This window comes from Bos javanicus, chromosome 26 (assembly GCF_032452875.1).
Source record: "Bos javanicus breed banteng chromosome 26, ARS-OSU_banteng_1.0, whole genome shotgun sequence".
Classification (NCBI taxonomy): Eukaryota; Metazoa; Chordata; class Mammalia; order Artiodactyla; family Bovidae; genus Bos; species Bos javanicus.
Window position 1 is genome coordinate 45,538,515 of NC_083893.1, and position 21,936 is coordinate 45,560,450.

Genomic DNA, 21,936 nt, shown 5'->3' on the forward strand with positions numbered 1-21,936 from the left:
TCTCACTGAGTGGAGGAGGCAGAGGTGAGGATTCAGAGAGGCTGAGGTAGCCAGAATTTGTGCAGTGAAATACCAAAGAACAGCAAGGAAAGAGAGTAACCTGCAAAGGGGCCCACCAGTCTTTGGCTGAATATTGACTTGCACGTGGGAAAAGAAACTGTCTGCCAATGGAAGAGACGCAGGAGACGTGAATTCAGTCCCTGGGTTGGGAAGATCTCCTGGAGAAGGAAAAGGCAACCTGCTCCAATATTTCTGCCTGAAGAATCCCATGGACAGAGGAGCCTGCAGGGCTACAGTCCCTGGGGTCACAAGGGTCTGACACACCTTAGCAACTGAGCACACAAGCACACACGCAGGGAGAATGACCTGAACGCAGGAAAAGAACTACTGGACAGAAGCCTGCCAGACGCGTCCAGGGGCTCACTCAGAGCTGGAGACAGTTTGTGTGCCCACTGGCCCTGGTAGTGAGATATCACAAACACGGGGCATTAAGTGGTGTTGAGAACTGTGGTGCTGAGCTGTGGGAGTGGAGAAGACGCTTGAGAGCCCCTTGGACTGCAAGGAGATCCAACCAGTCCATCCCAAAGAAAATCCACCCTGAATATTCATTGGAAGGACTGATGCGGAAGCTGAAGCTCCAATACTTTGGCCCCAAGATGCAAAGAACTGACTCATTGGTAAAGACCCTGATGCTGGGAAAGATTGAAGGCAGGAAAAGAAGGGGACGACAGAGGATGAGATGGTTGGATGGCATCACAGACTGGATGGACATGAGTTTGAGCAGGCTCTGGGAATTGGTGATGGACAGGGAAGCCTGACATGCTGCAGTCCATGGGAACGTAAAGTCAGACACAACTGAGCAACTGAACTGAACTCACAAAGAGCAGGCCTTAATAGTGGGGCTGAACTATGGAAAACAGTATGGAGGTTCCTCAAAAAAACTAAAAATAGAGTTGCCGTATGATCCAGCAATTCTACTTCTGGGCATTTATTTTACTTCATTCGCTCAGTCATGTCTAACTCTTTGCAACCCCATGGACTGCAGCACACCAGACTTCCCAGTCCATCACCAAATCCCAGAGCCCACTCAAACTCATGTTCATGAAGTCAGTGATGCCATCCAATCATCTCATCCTCTGTCATCCCCATCTTTCCAAGCATCTGGGTCTCTTCCAAGGAGTCAGTTCTTCGCATCAGGTGGCTGAAGTATTGGAGCTTCAGCATCAGTCCTTCCAATGAATTGGAAGGACTTTAGGATTGACTGGTTGAATCTCCTTGCAGTCCAAGGGACTCTCAAGAGTCTTCTCCAACACCACACTTCAAAAGCATCAATTCTTTAGCACTCAGATTTCATTATGGTCCAATTCTCACATCCATACGTGACTACTGGAAAAACCATAACTTTAATTAGATGACCTTTGTTGACAAAGTAATGTCTCTGCTTTTTAATATGCTGTCTATGTCATAGCTTTTCTTCCAAGAAGCAAGCATCTTTTAATTTCACGGCTGCAGTCACCATCTGCAGTGATGTTGGAGCCCAAGAAAATAAAGTCTCTCACTGTTTCCATTGTTTTCTCATCTATTTGCCACAAAGTAATGGAGCCGGATGCCATGATCTTCATGTTTTGAATATTGAGCTTTAAGCCAACTTTTTCACTCTCCTCTTTCACCTCCATCAAGAGGCTCTTTAGTTCCTCTTCACTTTACTCCATAAGGGTGGTGTCATCTGCATATCTGAGGTTATTGATATTTCTCCTGGCATTTCTCCTGATATTTTTCCAGTCTGTGCTTCATCCAGCCAGGCATTTAGCCTGATGTACTCTGTATATAAGTTAAATAAGCAAAGTGACAATATACAATATACAGTCAATTTGGAACCAGTCTGTTGTTTCATGTCTGGTTCTAACTGTTGCTTCTTGACCTGCATACAGGTTTCTCAGGAGGCAGATAAGGTGGTCTGGTATTCCCATCTCTTGAAGAATTTTTCACAGTTTGTTGTGAGCCACACAGTCAAAGGCTTTAGTGTAGTCAATAAAGCAGAGTAGATGTTTTTCTGGAATTCTCTTGCTTTTTCTATGATCCAACAGATGTTGGCAACTTGATCTCTGATTCCTCTGCCTTTTCTAAATCCAGCTTGAGCATCTAGAAGTTCTCAGTTCATAAACTATTGAAGCTTAGTGTGGAGAATTTTGAGCACTGCTTTGCCAGCATGTGCAATGAGTGCAATTGTGTAGTAGTTTGAACATTCTTTGGCATTGCCTTTCTTTGGGATTGGAATGAAAACTGACCTTTTCCTGTCCTGTGGCTGCTGGGAGCCACCATGAGGAACTCCACCCATGACAAAGGTCATGAAGAAGGAGGCTCAGCATACGCAAAGGCAGGATCGAGCCTCAGGAGTCCCCCTGGAAATTCTCCAGCATCTACCCCCAAAACCAGAGTCTGCCTACTTTACTGCTTTGTGCTCTCACCTACACCTCTGACTTTATGGGGGGGGCTGTCCCCTACCATCTCTCTCTGAAAAAGAGTTAACTTACAGCTCCAGTTAATAAAGTTCCTGGGCATGACAAGAGTGTTTTAGTTCACAACCGTGAGAGGCATGAGATGTTCTAAACTGTCTAAATACAGATTCCTTTGAGCAGTTAAAAGACTGATTAGAAATTGTATTGGTGAAGGGCTTTTCACTTGTTGGGCCAATGTTTGCTGCTAAGTTTCCATATCCCTTACCTACTGTGTCCCTGGCAGTGTACTGATTATATAATTGGTGTATAGGAATGTAAGTAGTAGCTTTAATGTTTGTAACCTTGGACCCTTGAGTTAATTCTTTTTCTTGTTATAGCCCACCACACCTTTGCCCTATAGGAATGCAGCTTTATCTAATGCTTTCGGAGGGTGGTGCCTGACTTTAGAATAATCACCTTTAGAGAAAAGTAAGTTTTCTGAAAAAAGGATCTTAAAATGTTGACAGGCCCCCTGGCCAGAAGATGATGTAAATCACCTAAACTTTTGCATATGATAAATTTGCAGGAAGAAAGCCTGGCTTACTGCTGACTCTACCCCTTCCCCCATTATCCCCTATGCACAACTTAAGGTATAAAAACTACTTTGGAAAAAAATGTGCGGGACTTGTTCACCAAAGCTTGGTCTCCCCATGTCGTTCTTTCTCTCACCTTCTGGCTGAATTTTCATCTGGGGCGTGGAGGCTTGTCAAGCCTACTAACTATGCCTGGGCTTCTAAGATCTGACCGGGGAGGCCTTAGTGTCTCCTCTCCTTTGGGAGAATGGGAGGACGCCTGTGGCCTACATAGGTGACACAAATTCCTTATTTTGGAATTTTATTAGCTTTCCACGTAAGCCAAGTTATTCAGCCTCTTTTCTCCACTGAATTTCTTCGCTGAGCTATCCTTTTTTCACCACTTTTTATATCCTTAATTAACGTTTAATTAAGCAATTGTTTCCTGATCCTCGCCGACGCCGTCCCCGCTTTGAATTCCCTGGATCCACCGGGGCTGGACCCCGGCATGTGGCCACTTGTGAGTTTTCCAAATTTGCTGGCATACTAACTGCAGCCCTTTAACATCATCATCTTTTAGGATTTGAAATAACTCAGCTGGAATTCTATCACCTCCACTAGGTTTGTTCATAGTGATGCTTCCTAAGGTCCACTTGACTTCACATTATCCAGACAATACTATAATTAAAAAAGATACGCACCCCTATGTTCATAGTAGCTCTATGTACAACAGTCAAGACATGGAAGCAACCTAAGTGTCCACTGATCGGGGACTGGATAAAGAAGATGTGGCACAAATAACAATGGAATAATATTCATGCATAAAAAGAATGAAAATAATGGCATTTACAGCCACATGGATGGATCTAGATTATTATACTAAGTGAAGTCACACAGAGAATAACAAATATCACATGATACAGCTTATAAATGGGATCTGAAATATGACACAACTGAACTTATCTGTAAAACAGAAACAGATTCAGGAACCTAGAGAACGGACTTGTGACTGCCAAGGCGGAGGGGTGGTGGTAGAGGGTGAACTGGCAGTTTGGAATTAGCAGATGCAAACGATTATATACAGGATGGATAAACAATAGATCCTACCGTATAGCACAGGGAGCTACATTCAACAGCTTGTGATAAACCACAGTGGAAATAAACATGAAAAAGAATATTATATATCAGATCAGATCAGATCAGTCACTCAGTCGTGTCCGACTCTCTGCGACCCCATGATTCGCAGCACGCCAGGCCTCCCTGTCCATCACCAACTCCCGGAGTTCACTCAGACTCACGTCCATCGAGTCAGTGATCCCATCCAGCCATCTCATCCTCTGTCGTCCCCTTCTCCTCCTGCCCCCAATCCCTCCCAGCATCAGAGTCTTTTCCAATGAGTCAACTCTTCACATGAGGTGGACAAAGTACTGGAGTTTCAGCTTTAGCATCATTCCTTCCAAAGAAATCCCAGGGCTCATCTCCTTCAGAACGGACTGGTTGGATCTCTTTGCAGTCCGAGGGACTCTCAAGAGTCTTCTCCAACACCACAATTCAAAAGCATCAATTCTTCAGTGCTCAGCCTTCTTCACAGTCCAACTCTCACATCCATACATGACCACAGGAAAAACCATAGCCTCGACTAGACGGACCTTTGTTGGCAAAGTAATGTCTCTGCTTTTGAATATGCTATCTAGGTTGGTCATAACTTTCCTTCCAAGAAGTAAGTGTCTTTTAATTTCATGGCTGCAGTCACCATCTGCAGTGATTTTGGAACCCAGAAAAATAAAGTCTGACACTGTTTCCACTGTTTCCCCATCTATTTATTTGATCTAAGTATAGTTGATTTACAATGCTGTTTTAATTTTTGCTGTACAAAAAGGTGATTGAGTTATACATATATATAAATTTTTAGTAAATAGTGGGGCTGAATTAGCCCAAGACCAGGGTTTCTCAGAGTCCACACTGAGGACGTTTCAGGATGAGCAGCTCATTGTTCTGGGGTCAGGGACTGTCTTGGGAACTACAGGATATTTAACAGCATCCTGGCCTCTACCCAGCGGGTACCAGGAGCATCTTTCCTGCATCATGAAAACCAGAAATGTCTGAATGTCTGCAGGCATCACCAAATATCCTCTGGAGAGTAAAACCATCCATGATTGAGAAGAATTCCCTTGACTAAAGTCTGCCAAAAAGTAAGGCTCAAAAGGATCAAAGTGTTTTCAAGTAACCTCACGTCAGAATCAAGTTTACTGCTCTTTGAAGGAATACAGCAAATTTGACAAACACACACAGCAAACGGGTCACAAGGGCCTTGGCTGGGTCATAGGCATGTGTAGCTTTTAAAGTTCACCAAGAGAAAACAATCCAATTATCCACCGACAGATAAACAGATAAAGAGAATGTAATACATACATGCGTATATTTGTGCTAAATCACTTCAATCCTGTTTGACTCTTTGTGACCTTGTGGACTGTAGTCCACCAGGCTCCTCTGTCCATGGGGATTCTCCAGGCAAGAATACTGGAGTGGGTTGCCATGCTCTCCTGCAGGGGATCTTCCTGACCCAGGGATTGAACCTTATCTCTTATGTCTTCTGCATTGGCAGGCAGGTTCTTTACCACTAGCATCACCTGGGAAGCCCCAGTACATACATACCAGAATATTGTTCAGCCTTAAAAAAAGAAGAAAACTCTACCATTTGTGACAACACGAATAAAATTAGAAGACATTGGGTGAAGTGAAATAAACCAGTCACAGAAGGGCAAATGGCATGGTTTGCCCTGCAGTATTCCATTTATATGAAGTATCCAAACCAGACAAATTCGTGGAAACAGAAAATAAAACAGTGGTTGCCAGGACCTAGGGGAGGGGGAATGTGGAATGCTACTCATAAAACATAAAACTTCAGTTACACAAAATGAATAAGTTCTAGCACTTTCCTATATGACACAATGCCTATGCTTAATAATATGACACTGTTACTTCAACATATGTTAAGGAGATATATATTATGCTTTCACCGCCAAAATACAAACAGAAAAAGCAACACAAAAAACATAAGGAAATCTTTAGTAGTGATGGGTGTGTTTAGCACCTTGGTTGCAGTGATCGTATCATGGATGTGTGTATATGTCTAAGCTCGTCAAAGTGTGGTTACATATGTGCAAAAAGTCAGTAAATAAAAAAAAAAATGATGAAATTTTGCCATGATGCTTATATTCAGTTGGAATTGAGTGCCGCAGCCCCCATTCCCTTCCCCCCAAAAAGGAAGATTAGGAAGAAGAGGCGGAAATGCCAAAGGTTTGAGGAAATGTTGAGAAGCATGGCCAGATGGTGACCACCAAACACAGAAACTCTCCCTGGTCCATCTAATGATTAAATGCAGCCGAAACTGTCACCTACAAGAAGACAGATGGCCAAAACGTGGCTGGCATGGCCTGGCCTGTGCCCATCATTAGAAAGCCTTCAAGCATCAACAGATGCCACGTCACATTCCGACACTGGGAGACATGAGCACATCTCTGGATTCTACGTGGCTTCCCTTCCTGGATCAGGGAAACCATGCACACAGCACTTCATAGAAAATCTTGGAAGGTGGCCACGCTTGCCATGTTGACAGCAACCAGAACTCAAATGCACATCCACCTCCTTGCCCGGTTACAGTTATTCTGATGTCCAAAATTTATCAAGTATGTTTGCAGAAGGACAAAGGTCCTGAGCATACTGTGCTTTTTTAATAGTTTGGGGCATTGTTGGAGTCAGCAGGGATCGCGGCTTTACAAACGTGAAGACCAGGGTCTTCAGCCTGCTCACCACCATCTGCCTCCAATCCTCTCTGCCTTTCAGCACAACACATCTGCTTGCTGTTCCTATTTAAAGGTAGCTTCAGACAGGGATTGAGTATGGCTGGACCATCCTGGGGTCAGAGTTAAGCTGGGTCACTGCCTCTCAGATGAGAGGCAGTATCTCCAAGTGTTAACACATCTCAGAACCAAGGTGATAGTTTTAGAAAAATGCCAGCCTTAGACCTTAAACTCAGCTCAAATAAATCTGTAGGTCCTCCTGGGAAGGACCTGAAATCCAGAAGGTTTTTATAGAAGCAAAATACCCCAAACTCACTTTTCCTGGCAAGGCAGCCAGTTTCTTTAATCCAGCACCTTTGTGCATTGAGAGTTCATCCCACTGACCAGGCTCATTTTTCACCCCATCAGGTACTTTATGGTTAAAGCCCTGGCAGGTTAACCAACGGCCTTGGAGCCTTTGAGAGAGAAGGGGTCACTGGGCCAAGTCTAACAGAACCCAGAGGCTGTTAATTGGGCTCTCATCAGTTCAGCTTGAGAAGTGAGCCAGGAAGTTGCCTTCTTGCTGGGTTTCCTAACCTAAATGGTGCTGCCGTTCCCCAGTGGGAGTAACAGGAAGAACAGTTCAATGGATGTGGAATATTTTAAGCTGAAATGTTTGCTAGTGAAAGAACAGAGCTTGGAATTCAGGGGGATCAGAGGCTCAGCTCCTGTCTGAGGGTTCAAACTTGGCCTGCGCTGGAGCGGAAGAAGCAGGCCCTGCCTGGCCACCTTTCACATCACAGACATGGTGAAGAGAGTTCAGTTGACCTGATTGCCGTGGGTCTCAGACTCACTTTAACATAAAACTTGAGACTCCAGGTTACTCTGAAGCAGCAGGCACACAATTGTTGGCTGTATTTGGAAATGGGGGTTGGAGCAGAGTTGAGTCACGCAAACCCGCTGTAGCTGCGGCTGCCAGTACAATAGATGCTTTTTACAGTCTCCTACAAAGATGCAGGTTCCCACACTGTTACCTTCAGTGTTGCTAAAGGAATAAACAAAGTCTTATACATACAAAAAAAATTGAGGACACAGGAGCTGCTCTTTGCCCTTGAGGGTTTAAAATGGACCCATGAACACTTTTTAAAAATGCAAGCTGATATAATTCAACAAGTTTTTCTCTCTCTCTGGAGGACTGAAAAATAACCTCAGCGAAAACTACACAATGATAAAATTCTGTCCCCATCTGATTAATTCTTTGTGAATAATAACATCTCTGGTTTCCTTCAATTATATTCTAATTGCACACCTTTTTCTCTGGTTGATTGGGCAATGAACTAATGAACAACTATTACTGAATTTAATTAACACCATTATTTCTGTGGCCTTTATATCTCTGTGGTGAACATGGAAATTGACAATCCTGGGGCTGGCACTGGGAGAAGCCAGCCTTGAACCCAGCAGAACAGGTTCTGACATCGCCCTGGAATAAGGAAGCCCAGTGTGGGAAACAAAAGAACTAGGGATTTTGCCAGCATTCATGGGAAGCCTTTCCTAACAACAGCATCAGTATTCAGAAAGGTTACCTCTTCATAAAACATTAGCAATTTGCACATTACATTTATCAAAAGGGATGGGTAAGTGAGCTATATGGGAATCAATTACAATGTCATTCATAATTTATTCCATGTACAATAAAGACCTGATCAGATTTCGTGTGTGTTTACCTTCTGGAGGATAACTGCTTGTGGCTTATTCTAGTTACAGAATACAAATATGCTTCAGAATGATGTGTTTATTTAACTGTGACATTCTCAATCTCCCAAGTTCTCCTTTTTTCTCCCACAAAAAGAGGTCCCTGTTTAAAAATAACATCTCACTATCAAAAAATAAAAGCCCATTCTTACTGGTGTAACTTAAATCATTCTATGTTAACTTGATCAAAGCACGGCATAGATAATCTCCTGCAAAATGCATCAGGAAACAAATGGGAATTTGTTTTTAAAGACAGATGATTGCAAACACACAGAGCTAAGAAAATTTAACCCCCAGAAATATACTGCAGTTTCTAAATGTGGATACAAATTATCCAGCTCTTTAGAGCACTATTAAATGTTTGTAAGGGCAGACGTATGTCATGTGTAAATTTCAGTTATCCAATTCCACCCCCCCCTCATATTTCAAAAACTGAAATAAATTAAGAGATGAGAAAGTCTTTTCCAAATCCTTTGAGAAAAACTAAACCGATGATTAATTTATCAGACCAGATAGAACATCTGAGCTGTCTGTTTGAAGAGTAGCACTCCATTTCTCGGAATGAGGTGTGCGCCCCAATTCAGCCTTACCTCATATCTGCTGGCTGTCTGCTCAGCTGTCTTCAGGCCTTGATACATATGGATGATACAAACTTTGGCTCTTCTCTGGGAGGGAAACCAGTTTCTCTTCACAAAATCCATGACCATCACATGGTTTTTCAACTCTGTACTAAACGTTTTGATCTGAAAAGTCGGGTAGACGACTGTGTCCGTGTGGCGGGCCACATACCCTTTCTGATGAGTTTTTGTAGGAATTCCAGACTGCTGCATGATACGTGGAATCCTGTGACTTCAGCGAGCGAGCCTGGCAAACACAATTTTCTTTGTTTCATCCAGGTATCGAGTGCAGCAGGAGGCACTTGGAAAGTGCCTGAGCTCAGACCTCTCCCGGAGTTTTCCAGTTCCAGACTGCATTGTTTGCCAACCCCAGCCGTAAAGCACGTAGGGTCTGCACGTGGGCACCTTGAGGGTGACCTTTATGTGCCATGAAAATACTCCTTCTTGACGCTGTCCACCCGCCTCCAGCACTTCCACCTGTGTTCTCGGGTCACTCAGTCTCCTCTGATTTCAAAGACACACTTCTTTTTCCCACTGCACTCAAGTTCTGAACATAGAATCCATCCGGTTGCAGCAAGATCCAATATATGTTTTCAGTCTCCAGTCCCTCGATCCAAATAAATTATTTACGGGGCACTGTACAAAGGAACCAGGAGGGATAATTGCCGATTTTCAGAATTCCTGCTTTTTCTTGCCAGGACTGAGAGGAACAAGAACAGACTCCTACTGACACAAAGGGTGACCTCAGCCTTGGAGAAGATAAGAAACGCATTCAAGTGAAAAAGAGAAGTCAGCACAGAGGCAGCGAAGGCTAAAGTGGGCATCAGAGACTCGGAGCTCGGGTAGGACCCCCTGGGAGCCACTCGGGGGGGATGTCCTGGCTTAGCTGAGGGCTCCAGTTCCCGCACAACCCTGGGAATTCTCTCACTACCAGAGCCTCATTCTCCCCATCAGGAAACTTGAAATAATAAGCCTTGCCCTTCACAGGTTGTTGGGAGGATCTGGTTAGCAAAATGGTGAGACAGTAACTTCCAATAGAGTCACATAAGGCAACACTTCCAAAGAATAGTTAAATGTTTTCTGCCCAAACTGTGTCGCACACAGTTCTTCCCATAAGGAAGAACAAATCTGCCTCTGTATCAGATCTGTTTCTGTTACTTTCACCTTTGCATCTGTTGCTTTGGCTGCAAGTTAAGAACTGGTTGCCTAGAGCCTGAAACTGAGAGAAGGGCCCATTCCCAAGGCTCTGACCTTCAAGGGTATAACCCCTTTCCATTCACACAGAGATAAAAAGTTGCATAAGAGAATAGCGTTTGCCTTATTAGAGGTTTATAGTAACATTGTCACCTCCCTGGACAGTTGTGAGAACAAAGACTCTGGCTCCAGAGAGGTTCCGGCAACCAACCACTTTCCCTCCCTTTTAAGAAAGAAACCCAAATTCTAGCTTGGGGAAGGTGGTCCTTGGGATACTAGTTACCATCTTCTCTGCCTGTTGGTTCATATTAGAAAATTATACTTTCTCCAATTGAAATAAATAAATTAATTTAAAAAAAAAAGAAAATTATACTTTCTCTTAGTATCCTTGCATTACTTGTTGAAGCAGTCCAAGCACCGGTTGGAAAAGAATTTCCAAATGCAGAGTACTGCAGAAAGGAGTGTTGAAAGAACAAAGAGTAGAGATAAAGTGGGCACTGCAAACGTGGTGGGCCGACAACTCCTAACAGACTAGGGAGAGTTGACAGTTTTCGTGAGTTAGTAGCCAATTTTTATAGCCTCAAGACAAAGAAAATTCCTGCTGGAAGACAGGCCTTAGGTGATTGGTTAGGGTGCTATTGAGTGAGTACTGTAGCACGTATCTTTGCCTAGTTTGGGTTCAGGAAGCCTGTTAGTGATGATCAGGGGCTTTGGGCAACGGACAAAGGGGCTCAATTAGCTTTGGAGGTGACCTTGGTTCTGGGCTCCACTCTGTGGCCTTGGGGCAGGACTCAACACCACTTTCTGCTTTTTGTTTAGTTTCTATGTTGTGTTCAACTCTGTGCGACCCCATGGATGGTAGCCCGCCAGACTCCTCTGTCCATGCGATTCTCCAGGCAAGAATACTGCAGTGGGTTGCCATTCCCTTCTCCAGAGGATCTTCCGGACCCAGGGATTGAACCCGCATCTCCTGCATTGGCAGGCAGATTCTTTACCACTGTGCCACCAGGGAAGCCCACTTTCTCCTTTAGGTTTAAACTGTTTGAGTTTGTATCAGTTGCAACCAACAGAGTTTGGGCTGGTCCTTGAATACGCATTATGTTATTAAACAAACACACATGACATGCTTCTTCATGCCGGGGGCTGTACAGGCGGCAGAGACTCAAAGATGAGAGGACACCGCTTCCAGAGCTCACCGCCCTGCAGTGGGATGGTCGCCAGGTGAGCGGGTCCCTGCAGCACGGGGCGTGCTTCCAGTGAGGAGGTCTGCACTGGCTGCTGGCGACCCTAAACCCTCGAGGAAGGAGGGTATGGCCGTCTTGAAGAGGCCCGCTGGGCTGCTGAACCTCCAAGGCCGGCCTTGCAAGGACAAAATCAACCACAGGCCTTCACTTTTCACTTTCCGTGCACACATTTTGCCATAAAACGTCACAGCCACGAATGGGAAAGCATTAACTGCAAATAATCATCGCTCTTTCTGGAAGACGACTACCTGAACTTTTGCTAATTTTTTTTTCTTCTTAAACCAACTAACTCAGTCGTCTATAAAAGCTAGGTCTCTGACCTTATTAATGTCCTGCAGTAGATCCTACTTCGTTTCCCCAAATTGGTCCCTGGGGCTACCAACTAAAAAGCTGTACCATTGTTAGCAGTTGCAATCCAACGACACCAAATCAACACAAATAAGCCTTGAATGCATTTAGTGTTGAAATACACATGGAGTTAATGTTTCTCCCTTGCCCCTGATACAACATGTAGGATTCTATAAGATGAACAGTGAAGTATTTAAATAATGAATTATTCAGAAAGAAAAGGAACTTCAGATACCTGGTGCCAGGAATTTATGCCTATGAATTCTTAATCTGTTCTCCAGTGGGATTAGCATTTACGACTATAAAAGATGTCCTAATTATGCAGTTTCAGAGCTGATTTTCTGCAGGGCCTGTGCAGATCTAAAAGCATTAGGCAACAATAAAAACAGATGACTATGAAATTCTGAATTCATAATTTGATTCCCCTCTCGGGGGAAATGACATTTTTATTTATGGGTGCTTCACTCATCAGGTGAGAGCTGAAGTCTTCTCTCAGAGGCAAAGGGCTTACTGTGAGCACATCTAAACCGTCATCCTTTTCTAACAGATGAGTGAAATTCACAGGACTTTTGGACTTGGGAATGATGCGCTGTCTTTCTCCTGCTCTTAATCCCCACCCACAGGGGTTCTAAAATAAAACAAAGCAAAATCAAATAAAACAAAGCAAAATCAAATAAAACAAAAGGACTGAGAATAATACAACTGATTATGGGGTCCAGCACCTTTTAACCAAGGTAGGAAGAGAATGCAATTTCCCTGATGAACCTCAATCTCTTGGAAATTATTCAGCTGTGCTGGGTTTTAGCATCAATGCATGGGCTTCCCTGGTGGCTCAGAAGGTAAAGCATCCACCTGTAATGCGGGAGACCATGATTCAATCCCTGAGTTGGGAAGACCCCCTGGAGATAGGCATGGCAACCCACTCCAGTATTCTTGCCTGGAGAATTCCATGGACAGAGGAATCTGGCGGGCTACACTCCATGGAGTTGCAAAGAGCAGGACATGTCTCAGTGACTAACAGTTTACTTACTTTATTTATATGGAAAAGGGGTGACCCTTCCAGTAGTCAGTTATAGATCAGAGTAGTTATTTGTTCAGTGGATGAATTAAATGAAAATGTATCAACTATCTTTTCCTGTAGGGTATACTTTTTCTCCCACAACTAGGCTTGCATGCACAAAGGTCAACCAAGGGCCTTCACTTTTCACTTTCCATGCGTACATTCTGTCATAAAGCATTACAGCCAAGAACAAGGAAGCATTAACAGAAACCACTGTATTCACTACAAATAATCATCATTCTTTCTGGAAAACTACTACCTGAATCTTTTGCTGTTTTCTTCTTAAACCAAATAAGTCAGTCATCTATTAAAGTGAGATGTCTGACCTTATTAATGTCCCACATAAGATTCTGTTTAATTTCCCCAAATTGGTCCCTGGGGTAACTAACTAAAATTGTACATTTTTTCTCTTCTGTAAATTAAAAAAAATTTTTTTTTCTTCTTCACTACACTGTGTTTGGAAACTACAATAATTTGATATTTCTCCTAAACTTTCAAGGGGAAGTGGCAAAACCAGGGAGAAACCTGGATCAGTCACATGAACTGTGGAGTCTTATACCAAGGTCACAGGACAAAAATCTCTGGAACTGACCCAGCCCCATAGCAACTGTTGCCATGAGCCTCTGGATATAAACTGGCCAGTTCCCTGACCCCATAGGTAAATATCCACCCTATTATCCGCCCTATAGCATCTTAACCAGTCACCTAATGCCACCATTCCAGTAGAAATTTTCTCTGTCTTGAGATTATAAAAATTCGCTACTACCCCACTCCAGTACTCTTGCCTAGAAAATCCCATGGACGGAGGACCCCGGTAGGCTGCAGTCCATGGGGTCGCTAAGAGTCAGGCACAATGGAGCGACTGCACTTTCACTTTTCACTTTCATGCATTGGAGAAGGAAATGGCAACCCACTCCAGTGTTCTTGCCTGGAGAATCCCAGGGACGGGGAGCCTCGTGGGCTGCCGTCTATGGGATCGCACAGAGTCAGACACGACTGAAGCAACTTAGCAGCAAGCAGCAGCCTGCGAAAGGGATCAGCTCTCCCTGGAGCCAGCCCACAGTCCTAACAGCATCTCCCACTTTAAAAAACTCTATTCTCATCTCATTCTGCCCCGTGTCTGGAAATTCTTTTCCAACCCGCACACAGACCATGACTTGAACCATGGCTTGAAGCCATATTCATCTACAAGATTCGTTTTCTCTCCCTTTGCAAGTCTTCAATAATCATTTAGTTTGCACCTGCTGGGTGTTCAGCTCTGGGCCAATTAAACATTCACAGCCACTTCCAATGATGCTAAAAACCGAACCAACCCATGTTGAGCTAAAGACCACACAGCCCTCCTTCAAACCCATTGGGAGGAGTGAGTCATTTGAAGACAAGTGGTATCTTCATATTTTCTCTTCAATGTCTGAGTAGATTTTGAATAAAGAAAACCAATGACTTTGTTAGAAACTATGCTTGATTTTTAAGTATATATTTCAGTAAGTATGAAAGGGTGGTGAAGACTGTGGTTGAAATTTTGAGGAAATATAAAAGTCAATTTGCTATCTACATCCTTGGTCAATTCCATCCAAAAGGAAAACTATGCTGTCAGCCACTTGTCACTGTTCTCCCATGAGAAGCAGTTGCCAGGCTGGGCTGTGGGCAACGAAGCAGGTGGGGTGGGGGGTACTATGGCCATTTCCCCAAGGGGACACACCCCTCTGTCCATATTTCCTTCCCACAAATATTGGCTGTCACTCTTGGCCATGTTTCCTTTCTTGTATGAATTAATGAGCGTGTTGGACAAATTTGTGAAATCCAGTATTTATCAGGAAAATACCAAAGTCCCAGGGGAAACCACAGGCCTAGCACCAGCCAATAGCATGACCACTGCCAACCTCCGGGACTCCCAAGCCAGACCCTCCCTCCCATGGGGGCAGCAGGTAGGCAGCTGCTTGGAGGGCACCCAGACCCTCACCCTCAGTGCACCTATGTGGACGAGGTCCCACCCCAGGCCACAGCTGACACTTACTGAAAGAGAATGGCCCTCTGCACACACCCACTGGCAATCAGGCTCCTGTCCTGTGCCAGGAAGTCCTGCGCTGGTCAGAGGCTGGGCTTTCCTCAAGCCCCAGAGGATGCCCTTACTACCAAGGTGGTAACTCCGAGATTCTCTCAGACTTTAGGGAGGAAATATGTATTGTAGCAGGACCCCATGGGGCCTTGGGGGCATGGGTCGGGTTCGGGGATGGAGAAAGACCACCCTCCCAACCCTCTGAAATATTAATACCTAGATAACAGGATTTGATGCGCCTTTCCTGAGTTGTTTTGCAGATGAAGACGACCTCCCCCTCTCCAACAAACGGAAGATGTCAACTACTTGACCACCAAGAACACACAGCCCCAGGCCTGTGCCCTGGAGCCTAAGGACTGATAATGTTCACCCCTGAGATACCACTCTGCTACCTCACCATCAGCCAATCAGAGATCTGCTACCTCAGTTCCATTCAGTTGCTCACTCATGTCCGACTCTTTGCAACCCCATGGACTACAGCACTCCAGGCCTCCTTGTCCATCACCAACCCCCGGAGTTCACTCAAACTCATGTCCATTGAGTAGATGATGCCATCCAACCATCTCATCCTCTCTCGTCCCCTTCTCCTCCCGCCTTCAATCTTTCCCAGCATCAGGGTCTTTTCAAGTGAGTCAGTTCTTCACATCAGGCGGCCAACGTATTGGAGTTTCAGCTTCAGCATCAGTCCTTTCAATGAATATTCAGGACTGATCTCCTTTAGGATGGACTGGTTGGATCTTCATGTAGTCCAAGGGCCTCTCAAGAGTCCTCCAGCACCACAGTTCAAAAGCATCAATTCTTTGGCACTCAGCTTTCTTTATGGTCCAACTCTCACATCCATACATGACTGCTACCTCACCATCAGCCAATCAGAGATCCGCTACCTCTCCATCAGCCAATCAGAGAATTGTGCACAGTCTGATCACAAACTCTGTGACCCGCATCCCTCACCCGGCTTTTAAAGGCGCTTTGCTGAAACCCTTTGGGGAGCTCAGAGGTTCTTAGGGTAGAAGCCACCCATCTCCTTGCATGGCCCTGCAATAAACCTTTCTCTGCTCCCAACTCCAGCATTTCACTTTGTCTGGCCTCACTGAGCATCAGGCACGTGAACTTGCATTAACAAGTTGACTAGTTGGGTTATTCTCACACTCTAAGCCCAGCAACAAGTGTGTGCATGTTCCTGGTTTCCCAAACACAAAACCATTTCCATGTAACGATTGTGCGTGCACGTGTACACATACACACAGAAGGTGTGTAATAGTCCATGTGTGTTTTCCAAAAATGAAATAGGCCCAGTACAAGTTATTGTTTAAGCATTTCATATAAGTATAAGAAATTCCTAGCCACCTCAGCTGTCCATCAATGAATAAGACCAGAGGCCTGCAAACTATGGCCTTTACTTTTTGCCAATAAAGTTTTATTGGCACAGAGCCATCCTCATTTCTCTACATATTATCTACAGTGCCTTTATTTTTCATAGGGTGACCAAGTTGGGTGATTGCAGCACAGACTGTATGGCCTCCAAAGACAAAAATCTTTACTATTTGGTCCTTGACAAATTTTATTTTCTCCAGCCCCAAAATCACTGCAGAAGTTGACTGCAGTCATGAAATTAAAAGACCCTTACTCCTTGGAAGGAAAGCTATGACAAACCTAGATAACATATTAAAAAGCAGAGACATCACTTTGCTGAAAGTAAAAGCTATGGTTTTTCCAGTAGTTATGTGTGGATGTGAGAGTTGGACCACGAAGAAGCCTAAGCACCAAAGAACTGACCCTTCCAAATTGTGGTGCTGAAGGACTCTTGAGAGTACCTTGGATTGCAAAGAAATCAAGCCAGTCAATTATAAAGGAAATCAATCCTGAAAACTCATCAGAAGGACTGATGCTGAAGCTCCAATACTTTGGCCATCTGCTGCAAAGAGCTGACTCATTGGAAAAGACCCTGATGCTGGGAAAGACTGAAGGCAAAAGGAGAAGAGGGTGGCGAGGATGAGATGGTTAGATAGCATCACTGACGAAATGGGCATGAATCTGAGCAAATCCCAGGAGATAGTGAAGGACAGGGAAGCCTGATGTGCTGCAGTCCATGGGGGTCAAAAAGAGTCAGACATGACTTAGCGACTGAACAACAACCTTGACAGAGAAGGTTTGCAGACCCTGAAGTGAGACCCTCTGGTGAGGCAGTTAGCTCACCTGAACCAGGAGCCAGAGGGGAGACTGAAGCTTTGACTGTGGCAGGTAGACTAGCCCAGGGTTACCAAACCTACACCTGTGCTACAGAATCACTGGGTGCTTCTGAAACCACATACCCTCAGGCCCCACCTGACCTTCCCCACCTCCCCATCAGAATATCCTGGTGAGGGGCTGGAGCAGGGGTCTGGGAAACTTGGGTCTGGGAAATTTTGCATGGGGACAGGCAAGCCTCGTACTCAACCATGCAACGAATGGTCCCAAGGGCTGGGCACCAGGCCTGGCCCAGGCTGAGACTCTGGCTTTGACTGTGGCTAAGACAATGGCTGAGGACAAGGCAGCACAGTCCCTGACCTCATGGGACATTCTGAGAGTTGGGGGCGGTGGGGGGGCGGGGGCTGACCCAGGTAATTCTACGAAGATTTACCTGCAGTCCTAACTTTCAGGTCACACTCCCACATTGTCCCCATCCCTGTACATCTGCTCAACTTCTCCTCACTTCACACTGTGCCCAGCTCAGATGCCGTCTTCCCAGTGGACTTTCCCAGCCAAATGCCTCCCTTGCCCGACTCAATTCCTCTTCATCTTACTTCTCACTCTGATGTATAAATTTATGACTGTTTTCTGTAGCTTCTCCCTTGCCCCCAGGAATGCAAACTCCAAGACAGCCGGGCGTCGTGGTAGTTCTCATGCTGGTTCTCCCTCCCCGTCCTTCCTCCCCAGCCCTCTTTCCTTCCCCTCCTTTTTACTGCCTGAAGCAAGGATGGATGGCAGGGTTATGCCAGGACGTTATGAATGGGGATGTTGGGGGCTTTCCCTTACAAGAAGGACTTACAAGGATTAGACATTCTCAGTGATATCTGGAAATGTGTGGTCCACTGTTACATGCAGTGGAAGTGAAAGTTGCTCAGTCATGTCCGACTCTTTGTGGCCCCATGGCCTGTACAGTCCACAAAATTCTCCAGGCCAGAATACTGCAGTGGGTTGCCATTCCCTTCTCCAGGGGAGCTTCCCAACCCAGGGATCAAGCCCAGGTATCTCGCATTGCAGGCGGATTCTGTACCAGCTGAGCCACCAGGGAAGCCCAAGAATACTGGGGTGGGTTAGCCTATCCCTTCTCCAGTGGATCTTTCTGACCCAGGAATTGAACCAGGGTCTCCTGCACTGCAGGCGGATTCTTTACCAGCTGAGCCGTCAGGGAAACCCAACTTGTTTCTAAGCCCAGGCGTGTAGCCCTCAGGTGCTGACTGCAGTCTGGTGCTGTCCAGCCCCCTCCACCCACTTCTTCCTCTTCCAGCAACTCTGGCCAGCTTTGTGCAGGGCCACAAGCAGGACCACCCTGGCCAGTGGGGGTTGGGACCTGGCAGATGCAAAGGGACCAGCCTGAGATGCACTTCCTAAGGCTCATCTGCAGGGCCTGTAACAAAGAGCCCACTGCAGCAGGTGCCTGCCCCACAAATCACCCTCCCCACCAGTCAGCTTCTGGGACAGGCTCTGCCCGCAAGGGAAGCTGGGCTGAGCCCAATTCCAACTGGCGTACAGTGTCCCCTCGACACTCCACCCCCAGGTCCCTCAGGGACCTCTCCAGTCCTGCCTGTGACCTTGAAATCTGTCCCCCGGGCACTTTGGTGGTGCCCACTCTGCTCTTAGGGGGTGAACATCAGAACTTCCACTGAGTTCTCCTAATGTCCAGCTCAGCACCTTGCTCAGGACAGAATCCCAGTAACCGTTGGTTCCCTGAGGCAGCGAGGTGACAAATGCATCCACATAGAAGAGTAGGGAGTGAAGCCTGTGTGTGAGGAGACCACTGAGGCCACGAATCAGCCCTCCTCACAGGACGCAGAGTTAATCGCCATACCAATCAGCCCTCCTCACAGAACGCTGAGTTAATCGCCATGCAGAGCACTCGGTGTGACTCAGAGACCCTGGGGTCACTTTCTGCTTTCCGTGGTCCTGCCTGAGGGTCAGCTTTCTTCTCTGAAAGCATCAGGGTGAAGCACAGAAAGGCTGAACATCTCATGTAGGTTTTCCTCTGGTTCCAACTTGTCTTCATGGGGGTGTAAACCTGAGGAAATATCTGCAAGGTGTTATCTTGAAGCCCATGCCAAGAAAATGCAATGCCATCTCTTCTTAATTCAGGATAGTGAAGAGGACATAGAGGCCTAGGAGATTTGGTGCCAGCGGGCATCACTGCTGGGGCATCCCTGTGGGCCACCACCTGAAGCAACAGATGTCCTCACCATGAGCTGCTCGCCTGTTGCTTCTCCGAAGCTAGCCAGCATGGGGATCTCCAGCCTCCATCCACACTCCGTCTCTGCCCGGAAATGGGTGACTGTCCCCACCCTGTTATAGAAGTACCCCTATTGGGGGTAACAGCTTTCTGTTAGGAGGTTTGCCTGCAATGCAGGAGACTTGAGTTCGAGCCCTGGGTCAGGAAGATGCCCTGGAGAAGGGAATGGCTACCCGCTCCAGTAGTCTTGCCTGGGAAAGCCTATGGACAGAGGAGCCTGGTGGGCTACAGTCCATGGGGTTGCAAAGAGTCAGACACGACTAAGTAGCCAACACACACTTTGAATATAACTCAGCAAAGCACACACCTCTTTAGAACAGGATCCCATTTCTAAGCTGCAATTGATCTCATGCCCACTAGGAAGCAGACACCTGCCAGCTCTCCTCAGGTGTGTTCCCTATTTTTTTCTAACACTCAGCTCTATTGGATTTTTTTTTCTTTTCCATTCTAGTTTATTACAAGATACATTGAATATGGCTCCCTGCACTACCCAGTAGGACCCTGTTGTTTATCCAGGTGTGTTCCCTCTTGATCACTTGGTGGATCTCCTCCCCCCAGCCCCCCGCAGCCCCTATCTGAGAGGCCTTCATGGGCCAAAGGGGACAAAGAAACCGCAGAGCCTCACTGACAGGGGTGGAGCCTGCTGGACCGGTCTGGCCAGTGTCTGTGTCCAGCACACACTGTCCGCCAGGCCCACCTCCTGCACCTGGGCACCAGGCGTGGGGCAAGGCCCCCTCACCGGGCAAGTTCACGCTCTCCCCGCTCACGTGGCCCCAGGCTGTCAGTCTTGGGCTGTGCTGCCGGCCGCTGTTCCGGGCCAGCCCATCATCGCGGGCAATGGACCTCAGATTCCATCTCTCGTCCCTGGGGCTGATCACAAAGGGCCCCTCCTCGGGTTCCTGCCTGCTTTCTCCTCCCCGGTTTTGGCTTCCCTGCTCTGCCTTCTGCTTTGGCCAAGGTTTCTCTGCGTTTCTCATTGAACAGGTAACATTCAAATCGGTTGACAGCCCTGTTTTGTTTTGTTTTTTTCATGAGACAGACATTTATTTCTCACTGTTACTTTTTCTTCCCTTAGGTTAATATAAGGCAGGTCACTGGGGGTAAAATCAACCTCCCCAAAACTGGGCTGAAGAAAGAAGGGAGGGGTGGGTTTTCAACTGGACCATTCAAAGAGCTTGTCATTCAGCATCACACATAAGGTTATTGATCAGAATTTGGAGAGCACTGTATAATAAGTCATTTCAGTCATATCTGACTCTTTATGACCGTCTGGACTGTAGCAGGCCAGGCTCCTCTGTCCATGGGACAGAGGTTACTAGAGTGGGTTGCATGCCCTCCTTCAGGGGATCTTCCTGACCCAGGAATTGAACCTGCATCTCTTATATCTCCTGCCTTGGCATGCAGGTTCTTTACTGATAGTGCCACCGGGGACGCCCACTAACAATGACCAAAAAGGGGGGTGGGTGGGGAAAACTATTCATTTCAACTCAGGTAGCTGAATTCACAGAAACATTTCGTGTAACAATGTGAAATAAGAGGCAACTCCCACAATTTGAGTGATTTCTATCCCAATCTGAATTTAGTTACAAATGAGAATACTATGAGATATTAGCCTAAGTTAACATGGCAATGAGAGCTTTAACACGCTTACTGACCATAATACCAGGTTCACTGCTTCATAAACAAGGAAACTGCCTTGTTTTGGAAAACTGAAGTGAACTAAGAATATAGGCCCAGACCTATCCATTGCCCCTTTCAAAAAGAAGAAAACAGAAAGTCTGAGGGTTTGGTCTGGGGTTTCTTTAAACATGAGAAATCCACCCTGCCAGCCAATTGCAAAACTAGTTTTCAAAGATACAGCCTGAGTCCTTTGAAGAACGGAGTGGCAGCCCTTTTGACATCTTACCTAGAAAATGAGTAATTCAGAGCCCAAGACCGAGCCCTGCCAGGGGCAACCCTTGGTGGGACTTCCTGTGGACTTTGCTGCTCTCACACCTGCATTGTCCCTGCTGAAGCTGACACTGGGCTTCCCCGACTCGACCAGAATGTCCATGAAACTAGGCTGCCTCCTGCTCATGTGTTCCCTCCATGGACACTTTCTGAGCGCCATCCCCAGATGACAGGCACAGTTCTAGGCAGGAGGAACACAAGGTTAAGTAAAACACTGTCCCTGAACTGTGCACTCTTGGTGGGAATGTACAGCGGTGCCGCCATCATGGGAAAAATATGTCAGATCTTCAAATAATTAAATGTAGGATTCTCATGTGAGACAGGGATTCCACTTCTGAGTATATACCCAAAAGAACACAAAGCAAGGTCCCAAATAGATACTGTACACACGTGTTCATAGAAGCTTTTTTCACAACTGCCAAATGGTGGAAGCA

General features: G+C 46.0%; 1 protein-coding gene across 5 annotated transcripts in view; it reads right to left on the minus strand.

Moving 5' to 3' along the window:
• The window catches only part of C26H10orf90 (chromosome 26 C10orf90 homolog), a 249,556-nt gene extending 239,695 nt beyond the window's left edge, over nucleotides 1-9,861 (minus strand). For 3 of the 5 annotated variants that reach the window (XM_061403982.1, XM_061403981.1, XM_061403987.1), the window contains exon 1: nucleotides 9,138-9,825. In XM_061403982.1, the coding sequence (XP_061259966.1) occupies nucleotides 9,138-9,377 (240 nt within the window). In that variant the 5' untranslated portion in view covers nucleotides 9,378-9,825. Of the gene's footprint in view, nucleotides 1-9,137 lie in introns of all 5 variants that reach the window. The other 2 variants (XM_061403984.1, XM_061403986.1) reach the window with 2 other exon arrangements.
• Between the last annotated feature and the right edge of the window lie 12,075 nt (nucleotides 9,862-21,936).